The 20,263-nt window shown below is 37.6% G+C and overlaps 1 protein-coding gene across 1 annotated transcript in view; it reads left to right on the top strand.

Moving 5' to 3' along the window:
* KCNH5 (potassium voltage-gated channel subfamily H member 5) overlaps positions 1–20,263 on the top strand; it is a 340,538-nt gene that overhangs the window by 184,093 nt on the left and 136,182 nt on the right. Inside the window, exon 8 of the mRNA XM_066276207.1 lies at positions 20,025–20,224. Within this exon, the coding sequence (XP_066132304.1) occupies positions 20,025–20,224 (200 nt within the window). The remainder of the gene's footprint in view (positions 1–20,024; positions 20,225–20,263) is intronic.

Here is a 20,263-nt window from a genome sequence, read left to right on the forward strand (position 1 = left end):
ATGGCCCCAGATGGGCAGAGCATTGGCCCTAGATGGAGTTTACTGGGTGGGTCCTGGTTGGGGTGCATGTGTGAGTCTGTCTCTCTATCTCTTCTCCTCTTACCTGGAAAAGAAGGAAAATAAAAAATTTATAAATATCCTAAAAATACAACTTATGTCATTATCATCTGTTCATGAGATCATATCATAATTAAATCATATCATCATCTGATACAAAGATATCTTGTTTTTTTGTTATCATTTGGATTTGGCTTAAGTTTTAGTCTTTCTTGATCATTACAGTTAGAAAAACAATGTCAAAATAAAAGTATCTACTGTCATGTCTGGGAGACTGTGCCTTACCAACAGTCTCTATGTGCCTTTTTACATTCTAACTCCATCATATTTCTTCTTCCTCAGCCTCTAATTGGTTTTGGAATTTCTGGAAAACATGAGAAAGAGTGACCTGTGTACCTGGTTGGCAGATCTAGGAGTGCCCTCAATTAAGTTTGTGTTCAGTACCTAAGACAGCTCCCTCCAATTTTATTTATTTATTTATTTATTTATTTATTTATTTATTTATAATGGCTAAGGTAACCTTTGTATCAGCTGCTGAGTACATCTAAAAATTATCATATACTTTTAATCTTTGGTTGCCTCTGTTCTGCGGACCAGCGTGGCTAATAGTTGCCCAGGTCCTGAGAGAACAGTGTGGAATGAAGAAATAAACTCAGAGAGAAAAAAGGATGGGATCAAGAGGTCTCCTTGCAACCTTTTGCTTGCAAGAGCTAAAGCAAAGCCTCTGGTCTGCTTTATTATATAGTGCAGAACCATATGCAAATAAGGAAGTCTCTGATACAAAGTCATATTTCCAAGGCAACCCAAGAATTCTCCCAAGTGCAGAAAACCCTTCACCCTGCAAAACTGAAATCAACCAACATCAGAACAAACAAAGGGTGAGAGGAAGGGCATGTAAATTGCCTCTAGATACTTAATCAAGCAAGTGAGGTGGGGGAATGGGATGAGTACACATACTCAGCTTTATAGCCAATATGAAGGTGTGGGGAAAGAACTTAACCTTTGGCTAAGTCTTAAACTGCAAGGATTTTTCTAGTTTTCAGTCTCCCACATATCCCCATTTTTGATTTTTAAATTTTAGTTTGTATGCTGATATTGTACTTGTCTGATTTCCCAGTTTCTGAGATTCCAATTTGGAGGCATACTGGAAAAATACAGAATAAACACAAAATTAGTACAGTTAGTTCTACCAGATATCAAAATGAGTGTTTTAATACATTGAAGGGATTAAAGCCTTTTAGATTATCAAGTAAATTCTTAGCCAATACAGCAGGATCTATAAGAGTCTTTGCTGTTTTGAATGTCCTTAATATGTTCACCAAGTCCATGCTGATACCATCACCGTTCCACATTCCCTGTAGATGCCACCCAACCCCACTTCAGTCCCATTGAGAACTGTCTCAGGAAGTAGGAGTTACACTTAGGAAAAGCCCGCATGGCACTGGAACTATTGTCACGTTCTCACTCTCTGTAGTTGGTTTCCAAGTCCCATGACCACTGCTTCCAGCACAGTAAGCTTTTGCCTTAAGCTTAATGGGCATTCTGGATCTCTGGAACCAGGTTTCTTTCTAGGGGCTGATGTCAATCTATGATGAGGCTTCACTTTCCTTGTTTCTCGATGGCATTCAAAGAGGACCTGTTGATGACAAAATTGGAACATACCCTTGCCCCCAAGTTAGTAATTTGATTGAATTTTGCCACTTAGGGCCAGTTAATACTATATCCTGGTACAGCATAAGAGACTTAGGCCATTTCTTGGCTGTTGTAAAATGCCTCTCAGCTGCAGTAAGTTCTGAGGAGGAAATGTTTGAAAAAATTTTAAAAGTAAAATAAATCTTATATAATTGCTCTTGTGTAGTGAGTATCTCCTCCTGACTCACAGTGTTTTACTAAATGTTCAGGAACTCACCGAGGAACCTAGGCAGACCTAGGAAAAACACACATATCCTCGGCCCCACAAGAGAACAGGGTCTGGCCCTTGCCAGATTCCTGTGAGTGGGTCCTTCCATTGCACTTCAGGGAAGGCTTTCCTTGTTGGATTCCAGAGTCTCTCAGCTGCTGAATGGCCCTGTACATCAGTATTCAAAAAAATTTTAAAATAAAGAGAGCGTGATAAAGATTTTCAGGAGTTCCACGCTATGAATCCCCCTTTTTTATTTTTTCTAATTGACTTTTAAGTGTTTGATGGGCATGCTCTACAATGCCTTGACCCTGGGGATTGTAAGGAACACCTGTCCTCAGGTCAATTCCAAAAGTCTGACAAAATGTAGTAAATGATTTTACAAGTAACTCTCCCATACTTTTCAAAACATTTTTATCCCATTGATTAACAGGCAATCTAGAGAACACAGAAGGCTAAAAAGAAAATTCAGTATTACCTTCTTTATCTTCTCATTATAAAAAAAGAGTTTTGTTAGGGAAATTTACTTTGCTCTAAGCCTCACAGCTCTGTCACTGCTTCATGAGTGAGCCAAGAAGAAAGCCAATGTTGTTCAGCAATAACAGATACATCAGCTCCTATATTTAAGAGTCCTCTGAATTTACGCCTTTGTATTGTTAACTCCATTTTGGGGCATCAGGGGAGCCAAATTCTTGATTTCCTTGGGGCCTCTTTTTTTTTTTAATATTTTATTTATTGATTTTTAGAGAGAAGGGAGAGAGAGAGAGAGAGAGAGAGAGAGAGAGAGAGAGAGAAAGGGGAGGAGCAGGAAGCATCAACTCCCATATGTGCCTTGACCAGGCAAGCCCAGGGTTTCGAACCGGCAACCTCAGTGTTCCAGGTTGACGCTTTATCCCACTGCGCCACCACCGGTCAGGCAGGCTAAGTTGTTTTTGTTTGTTTTTTAAATTTTTATTTATTCATTTTAGAGAGGAGAGAGAGAGAGACAGAGAGAGAGGAGAGAGAGACAGGGGGGAGGAGCTGGAAGCATCAACTCCCATATGTGCCTTGACCAGGCAAGCCCAGGGTTTCGAACCGGCGACCTCAGCATTTCCAGGTCGACGCTTTATCCACTGCGCCACCACAGGTCAGGCCCTTGGGGCCTCTTTTGCAGGATGTGGTCTGACAAGCAGAATTAGCATTTTTATACTATTCTTCCAACTGCCTGAAGCAGATTAAGACAAATTCTTGAAATGACTTATCAGGACCCTGCTTAATTTTGCTTAATTCCTTTGTTTCACAGACCTGAGTGTAGTTTTATTCTCAAACAAGACAATTTACAGTACAGAGACACAAGTATGACACATAAATCTGATTAATCCTAATACTTGAGTTGCTACTTGGCTCCCAACCCTAAAGACACCACAAAGCACACTTCACAAAACACAAACTAAATTATCAAATGTTTAGAATTTAAATTCCATTTTATTTAAGTTTAAATGAGCACTCCTTACAAATTCCAATTTTTAAAGCAAAAATGTAGGGATGAAACTTATTTTTTCAATATAAGAGCCAGCATATCCAATTTTTGCATGCAAGAACTTAATTCAGGCCTTAAAAGCTGACACATTTTGGACAACATCAGACAAAAACTAAACCGAAACTAGAATCAGACAATAATAGGAAAAGCTGTAACTTTCCTAATACCTGAGTCTCCTATCCATTCTCAAATTCCAGAGTTGCTATAACTGACAGCTCAGGTTGACTATGCTGAGATTTCTCCCCTATCTCAATTTTAGCTGAGCGGCAGCAGACCATGCAGCCAGAGAGAACCAGGAGCAGCCACACTGTCTTATGTTCCTTGGCCCACAAGCCGCAAAGTACAGCACCAACTGCCAGAGAGACCACCACTTTTATTCCTCCTGCCATAGTCTCCTCACACCACTGCCTTCTCAGAACTTTACCTACTTGCTCCCCCATAGCAGAACTAACCGTTCCCTCCTTCGGGAACCAGGGGCACACATCTTGAACATATTGTAAAAAGCATTCTAGCTGCATAACTATCCTTACAAAAATGTTCCTTACTTTTGACCCTAATTGTGCCATAATTTATTACTCCCAACTATTCTTTCCCCCAAAACTTTACTCACTGTGTACACTTGGGGAGTTCCGTCACCTGCTTTTCATTTAGTTTTCTCTTCCTCAGGTCCCTGCTCCAGCACCATCTGCCACAGACCAGCATGGCTAGTAATTGTCCAGGTCCTGAGTGAGAATGGTGCGGAATAAAGAAATAAACTCAGAGAGAAAAAAAGATGGGATCGAGAGGTCTCCTTGCAACCTTTTGCTTGCAAGAGCTGAAGCAAAGCTCCTGGTCTGCTTTACTATATAGTGCAGAGCCATATGCAAATAAGGAAGTCTCTGATATAAAATCATATTTCCAAGGCAACCCAAGAATTCTCCCAAGTGCAGAAAACCCTCCACCCTGCAAAACTGAAATCAACCAACATCAGAACAAACAAAGGGTGAGAGGAGGGGCATGTGAATTGCCTCTAGCTACTTAATAAAGCAAGTGAGGTGGGGGGATGGGACAAGTACAAATACTCAGCTTTATAGCCAATATGGAGGTGTGGGGAAAGAACTTAACCTTTGGCTAAGCCTTAAACTGCAAGGACTTTGTCAGCTTGCAGTCTCCCACACCGCTGGTTGCTTTATCATTGATATGTTATGGAAGCTCTCTTGAATAATAATAAATAAGTCTAAAATGATGAGTTCAGTATTCACTGATTATCTACAGTTATCGTTCCACTTATTTTAGAGGCTTTGATCTATTTTTTCCAGTTTGTCTTTATTAAAGTTACAAAAAATTCTATAATTGTTTAAGCAATATGAATGCACTAGTCTTATTCAAATCAAATTGTGCTGAATTATAAAGAATAATGAAAGTTGATTTCAAGCAGAGATAAAGCTATTTTGATCCTTTGATTCTTTGTTTTTACTAATACTTTTATTTCTGAGTTTTTTTGTTTGTTTTTAACGTGAGAGGAGAGGATATAGTAAGATAAACTTCTGCATGTTCCCCACTGGGATCCACCCAGCAGCCCAAGTCTGGGGTCAATGCTTAAATCAACCAAACTATTTTTAGTGCCTGAGGCTGACAGACCAACTAAGCTATGCTCAGTGCCCAGGCTGACACTAGAACCCAGTTGAGTCAGTGGCTGCAGGAGGGGAAGAAGGAGAAAAGGGGAAGAAGGAAGGGGAGAGAAGCAAATAGTTGCCTCTATTGTGTTCCCTGACTGTGAATCAAACCTGGGATGTCCATATGCCAGGCTGATGCTCTATCCACTGGTCCATACATTCATGATTAATATTCTAAATTAAGTAACTGTTTAGGGTATGTAGGAAATGATATCCATAAGCATTGCCACTTAATTATTGAGACTATTTTAATAGAGATAGTTGTTACAGTACTCATGGGACCAGCTGTGAGCTGGAGCAATCTGTTCAATTTATAGTATAATTTGAGAAGTTCTAAAATGTGTCCCTTCCATGTCTCCACTTATCTAACTAGTTGACAGTTAATTCAAATAAAGATTCAACCAGCTGTATTACCTGAAATTCCCCTTTCAAAATCCCAATATCTCTGAGAGGGATAGTATATTAAATAGTTTTTAATAGTTAACACTTAATAAAATGATTGAAGTGATTAGTTCTAACAAGATAACTGACATAGTTTAGGTACTAGATGGAATGGAGCATAGATTAAGTGAATACTAGAAAAGGGGAAATGTCTTGCTTATAAGTGGATGCTTAGAGGGTGCCTACATATATGGATCACTACGAAAGAGTATCTGGGAGCCATTCTAAAAAAGTGGGAAGGATCTTCTCTTGTTGGTTCATTTGGATTGCACTTCTCTGTCTTCCCATTTTGAGTGGATTAAAAAACTGTGGTACATATATATAATGGAATACTATGGGGCCATGAAAAAGAAGGAAATATTACCTTTTGCAACAACATGGATGGACCTGGAAACTATTATGTTGAGTGAAATAAGCCAGGCAGAGAAAGAAAAATATCATATGACCTCACTTATTTGAGGAATCCAAGGAACAATGTGAACTGAGGAATAAAATTAAATCTGAAGGGAAGGGGGGAGGGAGCTGATGGGAGGGGAGTAAGGGAGATGTTGAGGGGTTGAGGGGAATATGGGGGGGATGCATTTGGGGAGACACTAGAATTTAGTAAACACAATAAATAAATAAATAAATAAATAAATAAAATTTAAAAATAGTGGGAAGAAGTGTAAAGCTTTGAAACTAGAAATTTTGGAAAATCAGCTTCATTTTGTTCTAAAGCCAACTGGAATTATTTCAAATGTTATAAGAGGCTGTGTGCTATTCATACAACCACAGAACATTTTCCTTTCATACCTTAAATATCATTATTAAAGGTGAATTAAATAAAAAGGGAAATGATGGTTGAACCACCTATGTGCCTTTAAAGGTTACCAGAAATGCATTCTCATATTAATATTTTAAATTGCTCAGTCTAGGGCCAATGATTACTTGCCAAGATTTATAAAAGAAAGATAATTAGGAAAAGTAAATGTCAGATGTCATCGTGAACAGGCACGACAAGTCTGAAAAATACAAATAATTAATAAGGAGATGAATGGATAAAGCTTGACCTAAGGAACAAACAAAATGAAGTGACTGGAGAACATAATTTCTTCTGATCTGCATATCATGCTTATCTGTTAGCATGAGCAGCCATAGGAGTGGAAACTGAGTGGCAATTAATTAGCTGAACATAGATTTTTGTTTGACTCTGCAAATTGTTTAATTGTGAGAAATAAGATATAGTCTTATACTTGGAATGGCTATACATTTATTTGTGGGTTTTTTTTTGTAAACTGTGAAAGAAAAAGATCATTAGCATTCCTTCAAAAATTATGATTTGGGAGAATAAAAGACTAATAGTTTTCTGTAGGAAGTGGTGTATACGACTTGAGAGCAGGGGTTATGTCTGCCTATTTTGTCATTGTATCTCTGGTGGCTAGTGTATTGGCTGGCATATAATAGGTATTCAATAAATATCTACTGAATGCAACAATGGTTGAATGAATAGCAAAATTTCTGATTTGTGTTATAACATCATACAATCTTTTAACCTATGTCTCTTATTGAAAACACTTAACATTAACTCATGGCTTTAATGTTTATATTTTAAAAAGGCATTTTTGAGTTTTAAAATATAAAATATATTAAATATTTAGAAAAGCATTTTTTCAAAATGGGCTTGGATATGCATGATAAAAGCTCCTTACCCTTTTTCTTCAGGCTCCCTACCCAATTAAGAACTGATCTGGCTTTATTAGAGTTTATTATTATAGTTGACAACTAATCAAACTCAATGACATAAAACCAGAACAGCCATTTATTTTACTCATGAATCTGTAATTTATGCAGGGCTAGGAGGCCATGACTTATTTCTAGTGCATGTAGTATTAGCTAGGTTGGCTTGAATGGGTCGGAAAATCCACTTCTTAATTGGTTCAGCCACTTATATAGCTGATAAGCTGATATTATCAAGCTATTTTGGCACCCACAATCATAGATCAATGGAACATTTTCTTTCATATCTTACATCTCATTATTATGAATATAAACAGAAAAAAAGTGATGGTTGAATCACCTATGTAGCCTTAGTGTAGAAATGTCTTCTCATGTCAGTATTTTAAACTGCTCAGTCTTAAGGTCAGTGCTTAACAGGCCTAGGCTATTGGCCAGAGTTCTTGATTGCTTTCCATGTGGTCCTCTCTAGAAGAATGCTTGAGCTTCCTCACAACATGATGGAAGCTAAACTCCAAAAATCAGCTAATCTAACAGTGAGAAATGGGAAGTTTCTAGTTTTTTAAGACCTAGGCCCACATATTGGCATATGATTGTATTACCATGATAGAGTATACTTAGATTCGAGGGGAAGGGTATATATCCTACTGCTCAGTAGAAGGGGAATCAGGGAATTTGTAGCCATTTTTAATCTATCATAATTATCTTTTAAATAATCCCTTTGTGGTGAATAAAAAATAATAAACCTCTTTAAGTAAGCCATTTATTGGTGTGTATGCCAGAATTAGCAAGACTTTAAATTCAATAAGCTGGTAAAATTAGCTTGTTTTAAGTGTGTGTGTGTGTGTGTGACAGAGACAGACAGAGACACAGAGAGAGGGACAGATAGGGACAGACAGGAAGGGAGAGAGATGAGAAGCATCAATTCTTCATGGTGGCTCCTTGGTCTCCTCAGTTGTTCATTGATTGCTTTCTCATATGTGCCTTGACGGAGGGGGGGGGTGGCTACAGCAGAGTGAGTGACCGCTTGCTTAAGCCAGCAACCTTGGGCTCAAGCCAGCAACCTTGGGCTTCAAGCCAACAACCTTGGGGCTCAAGCCAGTGGCCATGGGGTCACTGGCTTGAGCCCATGGGGTCACTTGAGCATGATCCCATGCTCAAGCCAGCTACCCTGCACTCAAGCTGGTGATCTCATGCTCAAGTCGGTGACCTCGGGGTTTCAAATCTGGGTCCTCTGTATCTCAGTCCAATGCTCTATCTACTGTGTCACCCCTGGTCAGGCTTTTTCAGTTGTCTTAAGCCTAAAAATTTGCAGGTGATCATACAAGGAGAGGCTTATCAAATTTTTAAAAATTGGTGTAATTATTATTATTGAAGAAGGTGAATTACTATTGAATATTTGGCATCCCATTCAAAGAGTAAAATTATATAACAGTTTTCTACAAAACTGGCCAGGCCAAGCATGGACATTCATATTTGATGAATGACAATAGGCATTTCCAATTTATCACCTTGACTTCTAAATATTTTATTCTCCTACCTGCATTAATAATGTATATTCCTTCCATGTTTTTGTATCACTAGTGGTGAGAGTTTGACTTGAAAAAAGAGTGTTTCTGAAAACCTATTTTGTAGGCTTTTGGTACGTGAGTGTGAATCTACTGGAAAAAGTATTTGAACACCTACTGTGTTTTAGGAACTGGTCTGTGTTCTGGAAATACAGCAGTTAGCAAAAAGGACAAGGCCCATGCTTGCACTTGTAGAATTTGCATTTCTAATGGATAAGGTAGATGATAAACACTAAATTAATATGTGATGTAAATGAAAGTAGTCATAAATAAGATGAAGAACATAGGCATAGTAAGGGAATGGAGAGTTAGACGAGGGAAAGAAGATGTTTAGACAGATGGTCTGAGAAGGGCTCTGTGCCAAGTTGGTTTTTGAGCAGAGACTTGAATGAGGAGAGGATATAGAACTGTTGAATGTCTCTCAGAAGGTTGTTTTAAACAAAAGGAACAGCTGGTGGATGGGCCCTGAAGAGTGAATGGGTTCAGAATGTTTGAGGAGCACCAAGAAGGCTAGCATGACTGGAGCAGAGGAAGTGAGGGATGATTGATAGAAATTATGATCAGTGAGGGAGGCAGTTCTCTGGTTATATGTGTTCTTGGACCATGACTAGGTTGGATTTAAGTCTATGTGTGACCATATATATTTCTGCTGCATGAAATATTAATTGTTTGAAAACTATTTCCATGTGGCGATAATGATGATGATAATGATACATAATAATTCATGTATACTTACTCTCTACTAGATTTACTTTTTACCTTGTTTTATATGAGTTATCTCATTTAGCACACTTTTGTGAAGATTCTAGTCCACTTTTAAAGTTATAAATGAGGGTGTAGAAGTCTAGAGAGGTTTAGTAATTGACCCAAAGAATCTAGTAAATGGAAAATATAGTAAGTGAAAAAGTATATACTAATAAAGATTATGCAAAGAAGCTGGTAGAAGTAGGGAGAAGTGATTGAACTGCAGCTCTATTTTGAAGGTAGAACCAAGAGGAATTGGTGATGTATTAGATGTTGGAGATGAATCAGAGTGAATTGAAGAATGACTTGATAGTTTTCTGGGCTGAGCAACTAGGTGTGGCTTTGCAATTTACTAAGATGAAAAAGTGCATTTGGCTGTTGGAGGAAGGACATTGGAAATTAAGAGTTCTTTTTTGGCCATGGTTAACTTGAATGTCTGTTAACGATCCAAGAATATTTGCACATCAATAATTCAGGGCAGAGGTATGTCATAATAAAGAGAAGCTGTGTATGATTACATACAAACTTTCTGCACTCTTTTAGAAACTTATTTTAATGTAAAAAACATTGAAAATATACATACATTTGAATCTCTTACTTTAAACTATTACTTTGTTTAGTACTCCCCAGTGTAGGACACCATACTTGCATGAAAATGGGCGTCAGAAATAGGTATCTTTGTAAATATGTCAAACCTATTGAGATGTTGATTGCATTCCTCATTTATTAATGTGGCAAACTTCTAATACATTGGCAGTTTTCTTTATATTTTAGTGCTTAAACTTTTCATTTGAGGAGAATGTATGAATATTTAATGTACCCAAAAAGGTGAAATGTGTGGTAATTTGTTACACTAAAAGCAGTAGTTAGACACTTTGGTAAATATAGCATATTGCAAGCATCTTAGGAAGCCAAACAAGTTAAATATGTCAAAATAATAGGTAGTTCTGTGATGTTCATTGACAACTTATAATAGCTGGGCACTATTGCAACATATGATTGTACATTATTTCATTAATCCTTACAATATCCATTATTTTTTTTTTTTAATTTATTTTTTAATAAATTTTTATTAATGGTAATGGGATGACATTAATAAATCAGGGTACATATATTCAAAGAAAACATGTCTAGGTTATTTTGTCATCAAATTATGTTGCAAACCCCTCGCCCAAAGTCAGATTGTCCTCCGTCACCATCCATCTAGTTCTCTGTGCCCCTCCCCCTCCCCCTAACTCTCTCCCTCCCTCCCTCCCATGTCCTCCCTCCCCCTCCACCCTTGGTAACCACCACACTCTTGTCCATGTCTCTTAGTCTCATTTTTATGTTCCAACAATGTATGGAATCATGTAGTTCTTGTTTTTTTCTGATTTACTTATTTCACTCCTTATAATGTTATCAAGATCCCACCATTTTGCTGTAAATGATCTGATGTCATCATTTCTTATGGCTGAGTAGTATTCCATAGTGTATATGTGCCACATCTTCTTTATCCAGTCTTCTATTGAAGGGCTTTTAGGTTGTTTCCATGTCTTGGCCACTGTGAACAGTGCTGCAATGAACATGGGGCTACATGTGTCTTCACGTATCAATGTTTCTGAGGTTTTGGGGTATATACCCAGTAGAGGGATTGCTGGGTCATAAGGTAGTTCTATTTGCAGTTTTTTGAGGAACCACCATACTTTCCTCCATAATGGTTGTACTACTTTACAGTCCCACCAACAGTGAATGAGGGTTCCTTTTTCTCCACAGCCTCTCCAACATTTGCTATTACCCGTCTTGTTGATAATAGCTAATCTAACAGGAGTGAGGTGGTATCTCATTGTAGTTTTGATTTGCATTTCTCTAATAACTAATGAAGCTGAGCATCTTTTCATATATCTGTTGGCCATTTGTATCTCTTCCTGGGAGAAGTGTCTGTTCATGTCCTCTTCCCATTTTTTTATGGGATTGTTTGTTTGTTTGTTGTTGAGTTTTATGAGTTCTTTGTAAATTTTGGATATTAGGCCCTTATCTGAGCTGTCGTTTGAAAATATCAGTTCCCATATAGTTGGCTGTCTGTTTATTTTGATATCAGTTTCTCTTGCTGAGCAAAAACTTTTAATTCTGATGTAGTCCCATTCATTTATCTTTGCCTTCACTTCTCTTGCCATTGGAGTCAAGTTCATAAAATGTTCTTTAAAACCCAGGTCCCTGATTTTAGTACCTATGTCTTCTTCTATGTACTTTATTGTTTCAGGTCTTATATTTAGGTCTTTGATCCATTTTGAATTAATTTTAGTACACGGGGACAGGCTGTAGTCGAGTTTCATTCTTTTGCATGTGGCTTTCCAGTTTTCCCAACACCATTTGTTGAAGAGGCTTTCTTTTCTCCATTGTGTGTTGTTGGCCCCTTTATCAAAGATTATTTCACCATATATATGTGGTTTTATTTCTGGGCTTTCTATTCTGTTCCATTGGTCTGAGTGTCTATTTTTCTGCCAATACCATGCTATTTTGATTATCGTGGCCCTATAATATAGTTTAAAGTCAGGTATTGTAATGCCCCCAGCTTCATTCTTTTTCCTTAGGATTGTTTTGGCTATTCGGGGTTTTTTATAGTTCCATATAAATCTGATGATTTTTTGTTCCAGTTCTTTAAAAAATCTCATAGGGATTTTGATGGGAATTGCATTAAATTTGTATATTGCTTTGGGTAATATGGCCATTTTGATTATATTTATTCTTCCTATCCAAGAACAAGGAATATTTTTCCATCTCATTGTATCTTTTTCGATTTCCCTTAACAATGCTTTGTAATTTTCATTATATAGGTCCTTTACATTCTTTGTTATGTTTATTCCTAGGTATTTTATTTTTTTTGTTGCAATCGTGAAGGGGATTATTTTTTTGAGTTCGTTTTCTAATATTTCATTGTTAGCATATAGAAAGGCTATGGACTTTTGTATGTTAATTTTGTATCCTGCGACCTTACTGTATTGGTTTATTGTTTCTAATAATCTTTTTGTGGAGTCCTTCGGGTTTTCGATGTATAGGATCATATCATCAGCAAAAAGTGATAGCTTTACTTCTTCTTTTCCGATATGGATGCCTTTTATTTCTTTGTCTTGTCTGATTGCTCTGGCCAGAACTTCTAGCACCACGTTGAATAAGAGTGGAGAGAGTGGACAACCCTGTCTTGTTCCTGATTTAAGGTAGAAAGTCCTCAGTTTTATGCCGTTTAATAGGATGTTGGCTGATGGTTTATCATATATGGCCTTTATCATGTTGAGATATTTTCCTTCTATACCCATTTTGTTGAGAGTCTTAAACATAAAATTGTGTTGTATTTTATCAAAAGCCTTTTCTGCATCTATTGATAAGATCATGTGGTTTTTGTTCTTTGTTTTGTTGATATGGTGTATTACGTTAACCGTTTTGCGTATGTTGAACCATCCTTGAGATTCTGGGATGAATCCCACTTGATCATGATGTATTATTTTTTTAATATGTTGTTGTATTCGGTTTGCCAGTATTTTGTTTAGTATTTTAGCATCTGTATTCATTAGAGATATTGGTCTGTAGTTTTCTTTCTTTGTGCCATCCTTGCCAGGTTTTGGTATGAGGGTTATGTTGGCCTCATAAAATGTGTTTGGAAGTATTGCTTCTTCTTCAATTTTTTGGAAGACTTTGAGTAGAATAGGAACCAAGTCTTCTTTGAATGTTTGATAGAATTCACTAGTATAACCGTCTGGGCCTGGACTTTTATTTTTGGGGAGATTTTTAATAGTTTTTTCTATTTCCTCCCTGCTGATTGGTCTATTTAGGCTTTCTGCTTCTTCATGACTCAGTCTAGGAAGGTTGTATTGTTCTAGGAATTTATCCATTTCTTCTAGATTGTTGTATTTGATGGCATATAATTTTTCATAGTATTCTACAATAATTCTTTGTATATCTATGATGTCTGTGGTGATCTCTCCTCTTTCATTTTGGATTTTATTTATTTGAGTCCTGTGTCTTTTTTCCTTGGTGAGTCTTGCCAAGGGTTTGTCAATTTTGTTGATCTTTTCAAAGAACCAGCTCCTTGTTTTATTGATTTTTTCTATAGTTTTTCTGTTCTCTATTTCATTTATTTCTGCTCTGATTTTTATTATCTCCTTTCTTCGGCTGGTTTTGGGTTGTCTTTGTTCTTTTTTTTCTAGTTCCTTAAGGTGTGAAGTTAAGTGGTTTACTTCGGCTCTCTCTTGTTTGTTCATATAGGCCTGAAGTGATATGAACTTTCCTCTTATTACTGCTTTTGCTGCATCCCAGAGATTCTGATATGTCGTATTTTCATTTTCATTTGTCTGTATATATCTTTTGATTTCTGCGCTTATTTCTTCTTTGACCCATTCATTTTTTAGAAGTATGTTGTTTAGTTTCCACATTTTTGTGGGTTTTTCCCCCTCTTTTTTGCAGTTGAATTCTAGTTTCAAGGCTTTATGATCAGAAAATATGCTTGGTACAATTTCAATTTTTCTAAATTTGCTGATATTGTCTTTGTGGCCCAACATATGGTCAATTCTTGAGAATGTTCCATGTACACTAGAGAAAAATGTATACTCTGTCGCTTTGGGATGAAGTGTCCTGTAGATGTCTATCATATCCAGGTGTTCTAGTATTTCGTTTAAGGCCACTATATCTTTATTGATTCTCTGTTTGGATGACCGATCTAGAGCCGTCAGCGGTGTATTGAGGTCTCCAAGTATGATTGTATTTTTGTTAGTTTTTGTTTTAAGGTCAATAAGTAGCTGTCTTATATATTTTGGTGCTCCTTGGTTTGGTGCATATATATTAAGGATTGTTATGTCTTCTTGATTCAACTTCCCCTTAATCATTATGAAATGACCATTTTTGTCTCTGAGTACTTTTTCTGTCTTGTAGTCAGCATTATTAGATATGAGTATTGCTACGCCTGCTTTTTTTTGGGTGTTGTTTGCTTGGAGTATTGTTTTCCATCCTTTCACTTTGAATTTGTTTTTATCCTTGTTGCTTAGATGTGTTTCTTGTAGGCAGCATATAGTTGGATTTTCTTTTTTAATCCATTCTGCTACTCTGTGTCTTTTTATTGGTAAGTTTAATCCATTTACATTTAGTGTAATTATTGACACTTGTGGGTTCCCTACTGCCATTTTATAAATTGCTTTCTGTTAGTTTTGTATCTAGTTTGATTCTTCTCTTTTGTTTTTCTATCATTTGTTTTTGTTTGTTTGTGTTCCATACTTCTTTCCTCTGTTGCTACCTTTTTTAAGTCAAGTGTTTTTGTGGTGGTTTTTTTAAGGGTGGTTACCATTAAGTAATGAAAAGGGTACCTACCATATTCATTGTAGTACCCTATCTTATAAGTATTTCTGCACTTCATCATCCTTTGCTACTGTTAATCTCCATCCTCTCCCCCCCTTTTTTTCCTTTGTTGTCACAGTTTAAATTTGGTTTTATTGTGTTCTTGGTGGAGCTGTTACTTATGGTGTTGTTTTCTTTTGTTCTTTGAATCTGGTTGGAAAACCCCCTTTAGTATTTCCTGGAGTGGGGGCTTTCTGTTGATAAATTCTCTCATCTTTTCTGTATTTGTGAATGTTTTTATATCTCCTTCATACTTGAAGGATAGCTTTGATGGGTATAGTATTCTTGGCTGAAAGTTCCTCTCTTTCAGTGCTTTAAATATTGGGGTCCACTCTCTTCTAGCTTGTAGAGTTTCTGCTGAGAAATCTGATGATAATCTAATAGGCCTTCCTTTATATGTTGTACTCTTCTTTTCCCTGGCTGCCTTGAGAATTTTTTCTTTGTCATTGGTTTGTGTCATCTTTATTATGATATGCCTTGGAGTGGGTTTGTTGGGGTTAAGAAAACTTGGTGTTCTGTTTGCTTCTTGAATTTGAGGCTTTAGTTCCTTCCACAGGCTTGGGAAGTTCTCGTCTATTATTTGTTTGAGTATATTCTCCATTCCATTTTCTTTCTCTTCTCCCTCTGATATACCTATTATTCTTATGTTATTCTTTCTGATGGAGTCAGACAATTCCTGTAGGGCTTTCTCGTTTTTTATTCTTTTTGAGTCTCTTTCTTCTTCTCTCTGTTGTGCCTCAAGTTGTTTGTCTTCTATTTCACTAATCCTATCTTCAATCGGGGCTGTTCTGTTAGCTAAGCTTGTTACCTCGTTTTTCAGCTCGTGAATTGAGTTTTTCATTTCTGTTTGATTTGTTTTTATAGTTTCAATTTCCTTGGTAATATATTCTTTGTGTTCATTGAGTTGTTTTCTGATCTCCCTATATTGCCTTTCTGTGTTTTCTTGTATATCTCTGAGTATTTTTAAGATTTCTATTTTAAAATCTCTGTCATTTAGCTCCAAGGCTTCCAATATGTTAAGTCTTTTCTCCATAGATTTTTCCACATCTATTTGTGTTACCTCTCTTTCTTTTGTATCCATAATATTCGATTTCCTCTTTCTTATCGGCATCTGAGGGTGGTCTTATTGATAGCACTAATTAGAATTAATAAAGAGTAAAAAGTAAAAAAAAAAAAAAAAAAAGGGTAAAACACCCCACAAAAAAAACAGTAATAATTTATTATTTCCCCCTTTTTTTCTCTCTTCTCTTTCCCTCCTCTCCCCTCCTCAGGGAAATATCGTGCCTATAATGGAGGGCCTGATTTGGGGTGAAGAGTTCAAGGGGCAAAAAAAAAGGGAGTAGGGACCTACTAAATGCAAAAAAAAAAAAAAAAAGGAAGAAAATCTTAGACAAGCATAAGATGATTTGCTTGTAAGTGATGGTCAACTAAGAGATATAATGAGAGGGATAAGAGGGAACCAGAAAAAAGGACCAAAAAAGAATAATAAAGAAGAAAAAATAAAAATAATAAGTAAAAATCTGTTGTATTAAGTGGAGCGAAGACTAAATACAATGGAGACCTTGGGTTGGGAGGACCCAAAATGCCACAAAAATAAACAAACAAGAAAAAAAAAAAAAAGCAAAAAAGAGAAATAAAGCCAAAAAAAAGCCTTGAGTCCCAAATTAACTAATTTGTTCGTGATTGAGGATTATATGGGAGGAAAGTAAAATGAGAAAAGAAAAAACGAATAGAAAGGAAAAAATAAGAAAAAGAGAAAAACGAAGGAAGAAATAAAATAGGAAGAGAAAAAAACAAAATAAAGCAAGACAAAAAAAAAAACAAAAGAGGAGAGAGTGAGAGTTAAGTGTTTTGGAGTATAACCTTAAAGGAGGGTGAGGATGAAGAAGAAAAATAAAATGCAACACTCATGAGTAGTGTAGTTCAAGAAAGGGGAAGCATAAGATGGGCAGAGAATAGAAGGACCGAGGTGGAGGAAATAAAGGCAAAATGATAGAGGAAACAAACAACAACAACAACAACAACAAAAAATTAGTGGATCAAGTTGTAAAGTCTGTGGGTTTTTCTTGATTTTGAGAGGTTAACTTCTTCCTTTTTCTTTTCTCTCCCTCTTCCTGGTCAGTGACTCTGTACCCCAGGCTCTGCCCCTGTGTCACTCTTAGGTAGGGATTTGCAGTTGATGGGATTCTATGGCAATGTCATATAATTGGCTTTAGTCTTGCTGGAAGTAAAGGCTTGTTGGCGTTTGCAAGGTTCAACGATGAGAGAGTTTGCTTTCCTGGATTCTCTCTCCTAGTCCCCCCTTTCTGAATTAGCAGCCTGGTGATCCAGCTATAAGGCTGCAACTGCTTCTGCCTGGGGAGTAAGAGGCTCAAAGAGCTGGGAAATCCCCACTCTATCCCCACTCAGTGCAAGGCTTTGGGAAAGGCTCTGACAGTCAGGGCCTCCAGTGTAATCAGGCAGGGGTGGGAGTCAATTGTTGTTAAGGTGACTGATCAGTGCCTATCATTTAGTTGGACCTCTCAACCCAGGCTTTCCACACTTTGTAGCCTGTTTTTGCAGGGAAGAAGAGGCACTAGTCTCTGCTTACGACTAGTGTAGTATAGACCTTATTATCTGCCAAGTCCTTCTTGTTAGCGTTTATCCCTGAATATGGAGGCTCTATCAATCAGAAGTTGCCCCCGCCCCTTTAGCGAGAGGCACTAAAAAATATCACGCCTCTTGTCTTGGATCGCTGAACTGAGAGAGATCTTATCAATTAGAACCGAGGGTGCGCAGATTTCATGGGTTAAGCTAATTTCAGTGATTGGGTCGCAGCTGTGCTTCCAAAGGTATTTTAGGCTGCCTGAGCGCGCCCCTCCCCCAACGCTTGATTGTTAGCTTGAATGGCTGGGTGAGGTGCCCCGCCCACGGAGAGAATCTCCCAAGCCTCTCCCGCTCGCCCCGCTACTGGCGGCTGGACCGCACCAGGCGCAGGATAATGGAGCCCCCTGGGTGTGCGGGCCAGCAGGGCGCCCTGGGCGCGTGGAATGCCCAAGGCACGCGCGCGAATGGGGCGCTCCGGGCACCGGTGGCCGGCGACCCCCACTCGCAGTGTGCGGGCCGCTGGGAACGTCAGCGGTGCTCAACCTGACCGGGCGCGCGCGGTGGCTCGCGGCGGCGGCTAGTGGCGGCCGCTCGCGGTGGCGGTTCGCTGCGGTGGCTCACGGGGGCTCGCGGCGGCTCGCGGTGGCGGCTCGCGGTTCCCAAGTATATGGGCTGACTCACCGCAGGCGCACTCCCTCGCGGCTTGAATGAGCGTCGCTGCGGTAGCTTCCTCCACACCCTCGTCTCTCAGATTCAAGTGATAACAGTCCTTTTGCTTTCAGTTTGTGTGGAACTCCGGAATGCTCCGAGGATAAATTTTTCTGTTTCTAGTTGATAAATTTGTTGTGATTTAGGGGAGAGCTGTCGGACGCGCTTCTCACAGCGCCATTTCCGTCCAATATCCATTATTTTAAAAACATAAATTCTCTTTATTTTCTTTTCTTGAAATGTGAAATACCCGATTTGTTACATAATTTTTCTGTCATTAATTTGTTTGCATCATTTCTGTGTTTGTCTTTCTTAATAGCACAATGGTGGAATAGAGATGTTAAGACTATGATTACCTCTATTTTTAAAATAGAAATATTCAAAGGCTTAATGACCCAGTTGAGAAATGTCAGCACTATATTCTTCTTAATCAAGTTTAACAAAATATCATCTATCTTGAAAATTGTCTGCACTGGCATCAGAATTTTTAAGTAACAGCAAAAAACTGACTAAATACTTATAAATTATAGCTTCCTCTTGTGAAATTATAATTTGTTGTACTCAGAGAACAAAAGTTCTTAAAAAATGAATTTAGGAAAATATGCTAAGTCTCTTAAATTGCTTCACTAGCTTGATTTGATATCGCTTCCATCAAAAGGGATTTTGCTTGATGAAACTGCAAAATGAAGCAACCCATATTCGGTTTAGGGGAGTCATTTTTTTTTTCCAAATGCTTAGAGGATGTAGAATGGAAATAATCATTGTCTGATATTCTACTTATTTGTCAAATGCTTATGGAATGGATGTGATTACTAAACATTGTTAACTAAACCTTAAGGTAAATAAAGTTCTGCCTTCTTTCCAAAGAGCTTCGTGTTAACAAGGGGATGGAATCAAAGGGACACCATAGGGTGGGGGTGGTGTGCCACTGGGGTGTGTTCAGTCTCAGCTGAATGCAACTGCTTTTCAAAGCTTTTGGAAGATCACGTAAACATTAGTAGCCTGACAGAATGTGGAGAGAGAAGAGTTAGTAAATTATGAGTTGAAGGAGGGGGTCATCTTTAGGGAATTTCAAAACCCTTTCCCATTTGTAAGCTCCTGTAGATAAATAACATTGGTCTGAAAGCTGGCTTTGCTCTTAATTAAAATGATGGCATAAAAAAATTTACAACACTGGTATACTGACATGCGTTTAATAATTTGAATTTTCAGGCACTCACAAAATTTTATTTTAGCTGTTAATTTCCACTGTGTTTCTCTTCAGATCCTTCTAAAAATGGAACACTTTAATTTGTCTTCACTCACTATATTTCTTATGTTCTGTCAACATTACTTATAAATAGGGAAGTATTCCAAAAGCTGGAAAGAGCATACATTTCTCTACTGGATCATCAATCCCTGGAAAATTCAAATTGATTAGGCTTTATTCAGGAGGACAAGGCTTTAGGATAATTTTACTCATAGGATAGAATTTCTTAGACGAATTATAATTGTGGATCATTTAATTCTTCATGAAATCCTGTTAGCCACTCTCAGGTTTTGCCATATTGACTGGAGTGTTGCATTCTCATAAACTAATGTTTATCTTACAGAAAGTAACATTTACTGAATGCATACCAAGTTCCAGGCACTCTTTTCAGGGGTTAATAAGTATGAACCCTTCAAGTTTATAAAGACATCTTTGTCCCATTATTCATTGATTGTACCAATTTTCATATTAATTTTTTTCACTTGTGATGTTTGTTTCATTTTCATCATTTCTTTTCTTTCAGCTCTTCTTTATGCAACTATTTTTGGAAATGTTACCACAATTTTCCAGCAAATGTATGCCAACACCAACCGATACCACGAGATGCTGAATAATGTGCGGGACTTTCTGAAACTCTATCAGGTTCCCAAAGGCCTTAGTGAACGAGTCATGGATTATATTGTCTCAACATGGTCCATGTCAAAAGGCATTGACACAGAGAAGGTATGGGCTATTATTGTTGTTATTTATTTTCTATTTCAA

Source organism: Saccopteryx bilineata, chromosome 4, assembly GCF_036850765.1.
Source record: "Saccopteryx bilineata isolate mSacBil1 chromosome 4, mSacBil1_pri_phased_curated, whole genome shotgun sequence".
Classification (NCBI taxonomy): Eukaryota; Metazoa; Chordata; class Mammalia; order Chiroptera; family Emballonuridae; genus Saccopteryx; species Saccopteryx bilineata.